The sequence below is a fragment of the Callorhinus ursinus genome, unplaced genomic scaffold, assembly GCF_003265705.2.
Source record: "Callorhinus ursinus isolate GAN/ISIS: 27379988/994484 unplaced genomic scaffold, GSC_fseal_2.0 scaffold23, whole genome shotgun sequence".
Taxonomy (NCBI): Eukaryota; Metazoa; Chordata; class Mammalia; order Carnivora; family Otariidae; genus Callorhinus; species Callorhinus ursinus.
In genome coordinates, this window is record NW_027397085.1 from 10,098,041 (window position 1) to 10,110,318 (window position 12,278).

A 12,278-nucleotide genomic window follows, 5' to 3' on the forward strand; every position below is an offset into this window, starting at 1 on the left:
TTCCCTAAATACAAAGAAGCAAGGGAACCATTTGTCTTGTACAATCATGTCTATATGGCCAAAGGAGGCGAATGCCTTGCTGAATGAAAATTTTTACTAAAGATCGACAAAACCAACTTAAACAATTCAGCAAATATCATTTCAAGTATGGGAAACCCGCTGAAGGCTTTTGAATGACAGTTAACAAAATAAATGGAACAGACCTACTATCACACTCAGGGCTATGTCCCCAGTCTCACCTCATCTAAGGAGAAATTTTTCACCGATACCTAAAGATCACTAATCTCTAAGTCGTTCCCACCAGTAAGCTAAAATTCACAAGTAATAGCTTTCCCTCCATCTGTGTGCAATATACAAACCTGGTACCACAAATATCAGAGAAGAAATACATAAGTGAATTCAGAAAAGCTCCTGTTGCTCAAACACTCACTCACTGCTTGGGAAAACCACCACCCTACACAACAGACAAAGAGTATGAGAAGGTAAAGAAACATGTGACTGATACTAAATTTGTCAAGCAGGAGAAACAGTGAGACCAGAGCAGACAATTTTTAGAGCAAGATCAACCTTGTTTAAAAAAAAATGCGAGGCACCTGGGTGGCTCATTTGGTTAAGCCTTTGACCCAGGTCTTGATCCTGGAGTCTCGGGATGGAGTCCCAGGATCGAGTCCCGCATTGGTCTCCCTGCTCAGCGGGGAGTCTGTTTCTCCCTCTGACCCTCCCACCTCTCATGTTCTCTCTCAAATAAATAAAATCTTTTAAATAAAAAAATGACACTCTACAGCAACTAGGCACAAGGACAACAAAAGTGGAAGAAATCAGAAGGAAAAAGACTGGACCACAGAAAAATTAAAAATAAGAAAAAAAAACCCTTTACATTACCAAAGCACCAATTAAAAAAAAAGTCAAATAGCAAATCAGGAATGACTATCAGTGATATGATAAAAAAATTAATAAAACATACTCATTAAAAATACGAAGATATTCACCTCACACATGTTAGAATGGCCATTATCAAAAGGAGAGAGTCAGTATGGGTGAGGATGTGGAGAAAAGGGAACCCATGTGCACTGTGGGTGGGAATGCAAACTGGTGCAGCCATTATGGAGAAGAGGATGGAAGGTCCTCCCAAAATTAAAACTAGAAATAGTATATGATCTAGCAATTCCACTTCTGGGTGTCTATCTGCAGGAAGCAAAGTCACCAAGAAGATATGTGCAGTCCATGTTCACTGCAGCATTATTTACAATAGCTAAGACACCGAAACAACCTAAGTGTCCATCAAGAGACAAATATATAAAGAAAATGTGGTGTGTATATAAATACAGGAGTACTAATCAGCCATAAAAAAAAGAAGGAAATTCTGGGTGTGTGCAACATGGATGGATCATGAGAAGATCATGCTAAGTGAAATAAATCAGAAAAATACAAAAGGTCCATCTGCCAACTATAAGATAAGTTCCGGAATACAATGTTAACTAAAGTCACCTTGCTGTACAATACTGTACTGAATATTTAAAGTTGCTAAAGAGTAAATCCTAAAAGTTCTCATCATAAGAAAAAAATGTATCACCTAGGGGCACCTGGGGGGTTCAGTCGGTTAAGTGTCTGCCTTCGGCTCAGGTCATGAGCCCAGGGTCCTGGCATCAAGCCCCACATTGGGCTCTGTGCTCAGCGGCGAGTCTGCTCCTCCCTCTGCCCCTCACTCTGCTCGTGCTCTCTTTCTCTCCCTCAAATAAATAAATAAATAAAATCTTCAAAAAAGCGCGTCACCTACATGAGGTGATGGATGTTTACTAAACTTATTTCCTAGTGTATACAAATACCAAATCATTATGTTGTACAACTGAAAATAATACAATGTTCTATATCGATTATATCTCAATAAAATTGAAAAAATACTATGATATTCTCTTTGGCTTATATTGATGGAACCTAAAACTTCATACCATGAGCATTGGGCAAGTGTGCACTAAAACAGAAACTCCAACAGATGCGTTGCCATCACATGTATACATGTATGGACATACAAGTGCACACATATACAGGAAAAAAGGACAAGAAATACAATAAAATGTTAGCAGGGGGTTGTGTAACTTTACAGGAGATTCCTATTTTCCATATCATTTCTCCTATTTTCTACAAACTATCAGTTTTCACTGTTATAATCAGAATATCACATTTTATTTTTTAACCATACCAGCCTGAAAGATCAGAGTCATGGACACATGGCCTGTCAAATTTCTTATGAGATTTTACCACTTCTTTAAAATGGCACAGAGTCATGTGGATGTTGGTAAGCCGATTAAGGACTTGGTTGGCACCCAGGGCTCAAATTTCAGGTTTTACTAAACCCCTTATTGCCCATCTTCCAAGCTTAGGGTTCCCATTCTCCACACAGTGTATAGAGACGAAGTTCCCCACCAACATCAGGGATGCTCTCGGGGACATCTCTGGCACCCTGGAATGCTTGCTCCCCTGTTCTACCCCAGACTATCTTCTTGAACTCTACTCCCCAGTGTTTACTTTTTTCCCTGTCTCTATCTCATTGCCAGCCTATTAACTTCCAATTCTTTGCATCAGCAATGCCTGCCTGCAAAAACCACTGCGTGTGCTCCCATCCAATTCAGTGTCCCATCCGATGAATGAGAACATGGATACAGTGCAAATGCACGTTGTAAAGTGGTGACACCACTTCTCACGTGGGGCTCAAAAAGAAACTCCAAAACAAGTCCCAAAGAGGAAGGTCCTCACCACTTTCTGAAATAAGAAAAACCTTACTGAAAAAATATCCATGGTATCTCATAGTTTCTCCCTTAATCTGTGCCCTAGGTTGTTAAGCCCACACTTCCTGGCCCCCGGGAGGCAGGGAGGAAGGAAGATGATGAAACGTGCACCACAATGTCTACAGGGACTCCGTCACACGAGCAGGATGTGAGATGTTCCGTTGTATTGCCTAGCCCCCCTGCGCCTATCCCAGGGCTGTTCCGTGTCCTAGGTTTCTACGCGGAATAGAAGCTCTCCAGTTCTCAGATTATTTCTGCCTCTCTGGGCCCCCTTTAGTTCAGTTGTAGCTTTGAAGAAGGGCTTGGTGAACAGGGCAGCAGCAAATAAGGTGGTGACTCACCCTTCAGACACGAGGTACTTTATTATTATAAAATAATTTATGAAACTTTTTCCAACAACATACTAACCTAACATTAGGGATATTTCCTGTCTGGAATAATTCCTAGCACTGTCCAATAGGAACGTGAGACTCCTTTTCATCTTTCCTTCCAGAAACATTCTAATAAATGAATCTCAGCAGTCACCTGCAAATTCCCAGTAAAAACAACTTCTGAAGACACAAACGGTTAGGTATTTTGGAAGGGGGAAACATGTGCTCTTAGAACTTAAAAAGCCCGGAGTCACTACCCAATCAGATAAGCCTTTTCAAAGAAAAAATGTGCTCTAGCTGATGGCAGGCGAAGTTAGAGATCTGAAGCCTGAGAATGACTGGGTGTGCCACTGGAGGCTTGCAGGTAGAGGATCGCAGCCTCCAGAGGATGAAAGCAGCCTCCGGCCGATGGTCAAGATGAGACAGGGATCTCATTCCTACACCCACAGGGATCTGAATCTGTTCACAACCTGCATGAGCTTGGAAGGAGATTCTTTCCTCATCTCCAGATAAGAGCCCAGCCCAAAGGACACTCTGATTTTGGACTTAACGATATTCTAAGCAGAAACACTAGGTGAGGGTTCCTTGGGAACTAGGAACTTACGATTTTCCACCTTTCTTTGATTTTGGCCTTACAATACCATGAGAACCCCCTGAGTTCAAGCAAGTCAAGTGTAACAGAACTTCTGCCCCACAGAAGCATAAAATTAACACATGGATACTGTTCTAAGCTACTAAATCTTTGGTAATTTATTACACAACAAGAGAAAACTAAGGTGGGTATTGTTTTGTTTTCTTTATTGGGTTTAGTTTTAGAGCCTTATTTTATTATAAAACGACTATATGCTAATTTCCCTTCCTTCCTATTCCCCAAAGATTAACAGAATTCTCCTTCCAAAAATTTCCTATGACTATGCATGATATACAAGTGTGCCTATATGCCTATATGCAGTCTAAAACACACACACACATATATAAAATTTCACAACGTATTTTTTCACTTAACTATCTATCTTGGGCATCGATCTAGTATCAGAACATGAAAGTCTACCTCACTCTTTGTAACAACCATGCAATGCTGGATTGTATGTCTGAACCATTTTCTATGAAACCAGTACCCTACTGAAGGACAGTTAAAATGACGTTAAATGATGAAGGGGTAACAACTTCACTTTCTATTTGCTATTTACAAGTAGCTGGACTTGTTATTTTCTGTTATTTTGTGAGAATCTCAGCAGATAATTTCCTAGAGATGAATTGGCTGGGCTGAGGGGTAAATGAAGTTGCAGTTTTAACCAACAGTGCAAACTGCTAACCAAAATGGTTGCACCAATCACATCGACACTGTTATCATGTGGCAGGGCCTCCTTCTCTACAATCTTGCTGTCATTGGATTCTGTCACTTTTATGAAATTTTTGACAGTATGCTAGGTGAATGATACTCTAACTATTATGGCTTACATTTCTCTCATGATTCCAATGAATCATTTCTTATTTTGGGGGGGACATTTCAATTTTTTTTCTATGATGTGCCACTTACATCTTTTGCCCATTTTTCTCCAATTTATACAAGCTCTTTGTGTATGTATTAATGCAATCAGATATTTATCAAGTATGGGCATAAAAATATTTCTCACACTTTGGTTTTCTTTTGATTTTATTTACTACAGAGAAATTTCCATGTTACGGGAGATATACCAGTCTTTTCCTTTGGGGCTTCTGGATTAAATTTCATACTTAGACTCTTCCTGGAACTAGAAGCCTGTGATTTTCTACCTTTCTTTTTTTAAAGGGACTCCTATTCACTGCTCTTTTGGGAATCCCTGGCTCTCAACAAACATGATTTTATTTGTAGAGATAAGCTCCAGAACACGATGCCAGGCTCTCTTTTTCCTTAGAGCACTATTGACACATCCACACAAATCAACTCATGTTCTCATCCCTACTAATTCATTTGACAGGGGATCAATTCATGTGTCAGTGAGGAGTGGCCTGATTCACATAATCCTGACCTAAAAAAAAAAAAAAAGAAAAGAAAAGAAAAGAAAGTCTAACTTTATCTTTGGGTCAGAAAGCAATGAAATATGGTAGTTTTTCTTTCTCTTGTGTTTCGTAAAGACATGTAGGGATTCTCACCAACATTCTGTGCTTCAAACACATGACACAGAAGACAGCGACGGGAAGGCAGAGGTGATGCAGCAAGGTGAGTGTGCAGGCATTCACCATCCTCAAGACAGGAGGACTGGTCTTTATTTAACTTACATTTTCCTTCTCTTCTTATACGTAAATAGGAAACAACCAGATTGCGATAAATACCATTTCTCACAAAGAAAGTCTGACAGAGTTCTACAGGTTCTGAGTGAATAAAAACCTGTGGGCTCTTCAACTGAAGGGAAAATGCTGTCAGAACCCAACAGACGGGCTTCTCTCTGCCCACTCCTCTGACTAAATACTAAAATTATGTTTGAAGAGAAAAGAATTCAAGCTAAGTCTACATGGAGAAAAAGAAAAATAATTAAAAAGTTCATTGAAGTCTTCACCACATTTTCTCTACTCTCAGTATTAGCACTGAAGAAAATCACAGCAATAAGACTCAGCAACAGGGACATAAACTAGGGCACAATTACTACAGAACACTACAGAAAGGAGTAGGATTGAAGTTTTTATTTTTAAAATATTTTATTTATTTATTTGACACAGAGAGAGAGACAGCGAGAGCAGGAACACAAGCAGGGGGAGTGGGAGAGGGAGAAGCAGGCTTCCTGCGGAGCAGGGAGCCCGATGCGGGGCTCGATCCCAGGACCCCGGGATCATGACCTGAACCGAAGGTAGACGCCTAACGACTGAGCCACCCAGGCGCCCCAGGATTGAAGTTTTTAATCACTACTGAATTACACGGAAGAAATAAAATTCATGATACACTTAGCACTTGTATATACTGCTGGGCACTGTGCAAGGTGAATATAAAGATAAAATTCCAGGGGCATCTGGGTGGCTCAGTCAGTTAAGCATCCAACTCTTGATTTCAGCTCAAGTCATGATCTAGGGTGGTGAGATCGCACGCCACGTCGGGCTCCATGCTGGGCGTGTAGTCTGAGATTCTCTCTCTCCCTCTGTACCTCCCCCCGCCCCACATGTGCACGTGCTCTCTCTCCCTCTAAAAAAAAAAAAAAGACTGTAACTCTTAAAAAAAAAACATAGAATTTCAGCCCCCAAGTAGTATTTGGCCTTGCTTGCCCCTCAAGTCACCTTCTACTGTTCTGATGATAGTGTAATACAGATCCCCATGGTATAAGTGGTAATAATAGAAATAGCTGGGCACTCATCAAGCAACTGGGGAAATCCAGTATTACCAACTGCTCAGCCCACCCCCCAGTGACATCCCCCTCACACCTTTTCAGAGGTAACTACTACCATGAAGTTGGTCTTTAAAATGATGTTTTCCTTTAGACTCTTAAAAGAAATGTATATACACATTTATGAGTATATGTGTGTATCCCTAAACAAAATTCTCTTTATAGCCTCATGCTAACCTTACATGAATGGTTTCAGCCATCTTCTTTTGCAACTTGGCTTTTGCCGTCTAACACTCTCAGAGTTGCATCCGTGCGGACACGCACGGCGCTAATACATTTTGTGCACAGTGCTCTGTGATGACTGTGCCACAATTCATTCACCCATTTTCCAATCGAAAGCTTCTTGGGTGGCTTCAGATGTTTAGCTATTACAAACAATGCCGCTATGAACAGTCTAGAACATGCCTTCTTACGTATATATGCAAGAGTTTCTCTCAAGTTCTACCCGGGAATGGCATTTCTGAACTTCAGGGGTGTTGCTTTAGTATCGGAATTTTATCAATTTTATCAATTCCAATTTTGCTTTGCCGTCTTTTATTTATTACTAAAGGGAAAATAAAGTTTCATTCCAAAGGGGCAACTATCTCTCTCTCTTTCTTCTTCCCAAACATGTTACAGGTAACTCCCAATCTCAACTTGAAAGCAACCCTTGAGGAAAGAGTCACAGCCCTACTTTTAGGTAGGAAATGAGTATCATCTGAAACCCCACCAGGGTTAGAATTTCTACCAGAGTACAATGACTTAGGGCTTACTCGTTCATCCTTCCCACCCATCATCCTCCAGAATCCTCAAGACAGCTTCTCAAAACACAGATCCTCCTCAAAATCCTTGAAAGGTAATCAAAATAAAAATTCCTTATACTCTCTGACTTTCCACCTTCATATTCTCTTAAACCCAACACACATGCCCCACTCCAGCCACACTGGTAATTCCCCTTTCCCCCCCATTTCTACCAGCCCAAGTCTTGCCTGGCTTTCAGCATCCTGACTAAGTGGCTCCTTCAACTCTCCCATACTTTCCTGGTTGGAATTAACCCTTCTCTTCCTTGCACCACCATGGATATGACTTAAAAAAAAAAAAAAAAAAAAAGGAAACAAAAACCAAACCAAACCAAACCCCAATATTCAAAGCAATCTTCACTACACAGTTTTTCTAATATGGCTAGACCTTCCTTATAATTAGTACTTGGGGCTAAGGTCTCATATCTTCATATTCACTGTCCCTATAACGATTATAGATGTAATAAATAAGTTATATCTGCCACTGCCAGGCAAAACTTGAGATAAACTCTTGCACACATACTAGAGAAGACACATTCTAGACTGCTCATAGCAGCATTATTTGTAATAGGGAATGTAAGTAATAGGCAAGTTCAAGTTTAGGGAGAATAAATGCTGAATCGTTCTGATGGAGGTTAAGACACATGGCCTCAAAACATGGCATCCCGACCAACAGTATTTTAAACTGAAGAAATAGGAGAAATGCCATGTGCAGGAAGGTTCTTCAGATCTGCACCTAAAGCACATCATCAAGTCCTCGTGTGAGAGGGGTCCTCTCTGCTACCTGGGGAAAGGAGCGTCCTGATTTCTGAAATCAAGGAACACAGAGGACTGTGAACGTACAGCCCTTGCTCAATTTGCCCCAGTTTACTAGAGTTAGCTCATTTCTGTCCTGTCCTTGCACAACTTTTCACTCTTCATCAAACCTAGTATTAATATATGCAGGTTAACCACGTCTTTGGGTCTTCATTTCCTTACAAAGGCTCCTGTGTCACAGAAATCTTCTATTAAATAAATGTGTTTGCTCTTCTCTTGTTAATCTGTCTTTGGTTAGGAGGTTCCCAGTTGAGAACGTAGAAGCATAAGGAAAAATATATTTCGCCTCCCCTAGAGTTCTTAACACTGACCCTCTTCATGTGAACTAACACATCTGCATTCCCCAAAGATAATCCAACATGGAAACAAGTCTTGCATCATTCACAGATTTAGAAATGGAGAAATAAGTAATTGAAAAAGGATTCCATATAAAAAGAAATTCTCAATTTCAGTGTCCAAACACTCTGAAAGAGAGGATGAGGGTTGGGCTAACTTATCAGAAAGAACAATGTACTGATAAAACAAAAGGAAAACCAAGAGAAGCTAGAAAGACATACCTGAATTTCAAAATGCTTGGATTATTTTAACAACCAGCAAAAAGAAGTAAAACACAACTCAAGAAAGGGTAAGTCATTACCTGCATGAGCAGAGAGAGGTGAGTGTGGTCGAGGCAATGCTGGTGACTGTCCATTGCCTATCAAGCTTTTCCGGTTGCTTGTTCGGCAACTGCCAAAAGGAAAAACAAAATCAGAGTTTTAAAAAGCAAATATAATGCCAGTAAATGTCCAGGTATATTCAACCTACACACATACTAGAGGTTCAGCAACCTATCTGCTCATGTTGTGGCTTAAATTTTTGCAAGTTCATAGGCACTCACTAATATTTGAGGGGTGGCTGCCTCCTGAATGTTAGAAAATATAATGTATTCATATAGCATAACACCATCAATATTCCTCACCACCAGTGAAGTTATAATCAAATGCCTTCTCTCTGCTCCTGACTGCAAATAGGTGACAAGCCATACACCCAAGTGATAAATTAAGGATTCAAATCAGCAAACCGCAGGTAGCATCTCTGTTGACATGAAATTTCTAATACGAAATTACATGCAATGAAGCGCAATGACATTCATCTTACAATGATGCACTAATTAAAAATCTAATTATTTAGACAAATTTCCCATTTGTGCCTTTTGTCAATAGAAGAGCCAATGCCCAAGATGTATTTCACTACTGATTCATTTTTCATCTTGTATACTCCATTCAAATTCCTCATTAAGGTAAATATCTTGGAATCATAAAAACAGATTCCAGTTGGTATTAAAATAATAGCGAAAGCCTTTTGCCAAAGGCACACTACCTACTGTTTTTGTCCTGGGTACCCACTCAATAGAAACAAACTGCGACATTTGGGCAAAGGGCAACTACTTTTTCCTGATTCTGCCAGGACCAAGTTATAAAATGCCTCCTTGGATTCGAAAGTAACTCACAAGCAGCAAAGAATAAGATAAACGTGAAACTGGTTGATGATGAGGTGAATATTATCTCCTTTTCATTTACTTTCCCTTCAGTGCAGACCGGCACTGCATTCTTTATTAACAGTATAGCAGTGAGAAAAAGGGGTATAAAAACCAGCAGGTCACCTCACCAAATACACCTATAATAAGGTTCAAGGCACTGTGATTATGTCCTCCTACATTTAGGCCGCCCTCAACCACCATTTAAGGTTTATCGTAATGTCTTCTTTAATTCAGAATATACCTGTTATAACAGGCGCTTCAAAGAGAAGTTTTCACCTGACTTCTAAATTAGGTATTGTGGACGTTATTTGAGGGTTTGCACAGAATATCTGAAAGGAACATTTCTCAATATTCAAATAATACATTTCAAAACCAAACTCAATTCCTTTCAGCAATATTAACTTGGGAACCAATCCTCTCCCTTAAAGGTTTGCTGCTTATTATCATTTGTCAACATTCCCATATTTATAATTTCTTAAGGTCAGGCTGCATCATTTTATTTTCCTTACTGGAACAATCAACATCCCTTAGCATTATCTATGAGTGTAATTAAGATCATGTTTACTCAGCCTTAAAGAAGTTGCTGATTAAGAATAGGCCCTTGATACTTAATTATAAAGGTGGATTGTGATATTATCAACTCATCTGTTAAGAACCATATTTGACCTATTAAATTCAAAATTCATAATCATTAAATCAGATAGTATGATTGTTTTAAAAAGATACTTTATAATTTATTTCGTGTTAATTCAAATCAATGTCTTCTTTCATTCCAATACAGGAATATTTAACATATCAACCTACTAATGTTAGTAAAAGAAATTACAAATGACAGATTTATACCCTGGAAATCTCATCAAAGTTATTTGTTTATTTAAGCAAATTAACTGAAATACGAGTTAACTGCTAGAAAAATGCCTATATTATTTTTTACATTTAGTATTTGATCTAAATCACTTACAAAGATTTTTCCCTTCACATTCAATTATTAGTGTTTATATATGTAAATAAAATTTTCAGTAAGAAATGTAAATCAACAGAAATAGTAACCTAATGATTATCTCCAATAGGGATACTGGTGAAATATGAGAACTTAAAATCTAAAAAATGGTATTTCTTGAAGAAAACCTTAAAAAACTGAATCTTTTTTTTTTTTAAGATTTTATTTATTTATTCGACAGAGAGACACAGCGAGAGAGGGAACACAAGCAGGGGGAGTGGGAGAGGGAGAAGCAGGCTTCCCGCCGGGCAGGGAGCCCAATATGGGGCTCGATCCCAGGACCCTAGGATCATGAGCTGAGCCGAAGGCAGACGCTTAACGACTGAGCCACCCAGGCACCCCCAAAAACTGAATCTTCCTAACAAACATATAGAATGACTAGTACACTACTACGGGCAAAATAAATAGACAATGATTTAAATTTAAAACAAAGAAAAACAAAAGAAATTTTCAAAATTATGTCAGTAATTTAAAGCCTACGAAGAAAAGGCAGGAAAGTTCTGATTTTAACAATGTGACTCAAAAAAAAAAAAAACTCACAAAGAAATCTCTAAATAAAACCTGGAAATGGAATATACTTGTTTGCTTACTGTAAAAAATAAAAATACTTAGTAGAAAAATAGGATAAAAGTTTATATTACATTCATCCTGTTTGCCTACTCTCTATAAAGACTGTCATCTTTACAAACAAATGATTATGAATGCAATTTAAAGCAAAAGAAAAAAGGATTCTTCATCTATGAATATGGGAGCAAGAAAAAAAGTTAAAAACAAGGTACAGGGACTATTTCATACAAAACCTTAAGTAACCAGAGGCCTATCTTATTTACAAACGCTATGAACAATCAAAGCTGAAAGGGTCTTCTGTAACCTCTCTATGGATCTCGAGCATGAAGGTAGAGACAGTCTTAAAATTACAATAGACTTGAACTTTCCTGAATCTCCCAGCAATCAAACAGGAAGCTTTTAAACATGAACTACAAAACTAGACTTTATAAAATACAGATTCCTATGTATACACAAAATAAATCTCTCTACTCATGAAGTAGTGTCTTGCTTGGCCTCACGAACAAATTTATTTATTGCTAACATTCTTTAAGGGTAAAGAGGAATTTTATACTGTATTTAACCCCAAAATACCTAATTCTTGATAGATAGATAGATAGATAGATAGATAGATATAAATATTAGTGCTCTTAAAATCCTAGGGTCCTACTGAGATATTCTGTAGACAACTTTCCACGGGTGGGGGAGACTGGCAGTCATCCAATCTCACTACAGCTTGCTTCCAATATCTCAGACAGTCACTTCATTTTATTGCTCTAGGTACCTGGCTCCCAATGAATGAATTAAATTCTCATTTTAGGGGAGCCTGGGTGGCTCAGTCAGTTGTGTCTGACTCTTGATCTCAACTCAGGTCTTGATCTCAGGGTTGTGAGTTCAAGCCCCACACTGAGCTCCACGCTAGGCGTGGAGCCTACTTAAACAAATGAATAAAAAATAAGATCTGATTTTAACCCATAGTAAAACAATTCCTAGTTGGCAGGACCTATGAGGGTTTACTACCTACACTGCCACAACACCTGGAAGTGCCCACATTGATGACACTGGTACAAAATGCTGAGCTGACCTCTGGGGTCATCATTTATTC

The 12,278-nt window shown here is 38.9% G+C and overlaps 1 protein-coding gene across 13 annotated transcripts in view; it reads right to left on the minus strand.

Moving 5' to 3' along the window:
• The window catches only part of MAST4 (microtubule associated serine/threonine kinase family member 4), a 546,892-nt gene that overhangs the window by 103,428 nt on the left and 431,186 nt on the right, over positions 1-12,278 (minus strand). For all 13 annotated transcript variants that reach the window (XM_073905392.1, XM_073905391.1, XM_073905390.1 and 10 more), the window contains one exon: positions 8,746-8,834. In XM_073905392.1, coding sequence (XP_073761493.1) covers positions 8,746-8,834 — 89 coding nt within the window. The remainder of the gene's footprint in view (positions 1-8,745; positions 8,835-12,278) is intronic.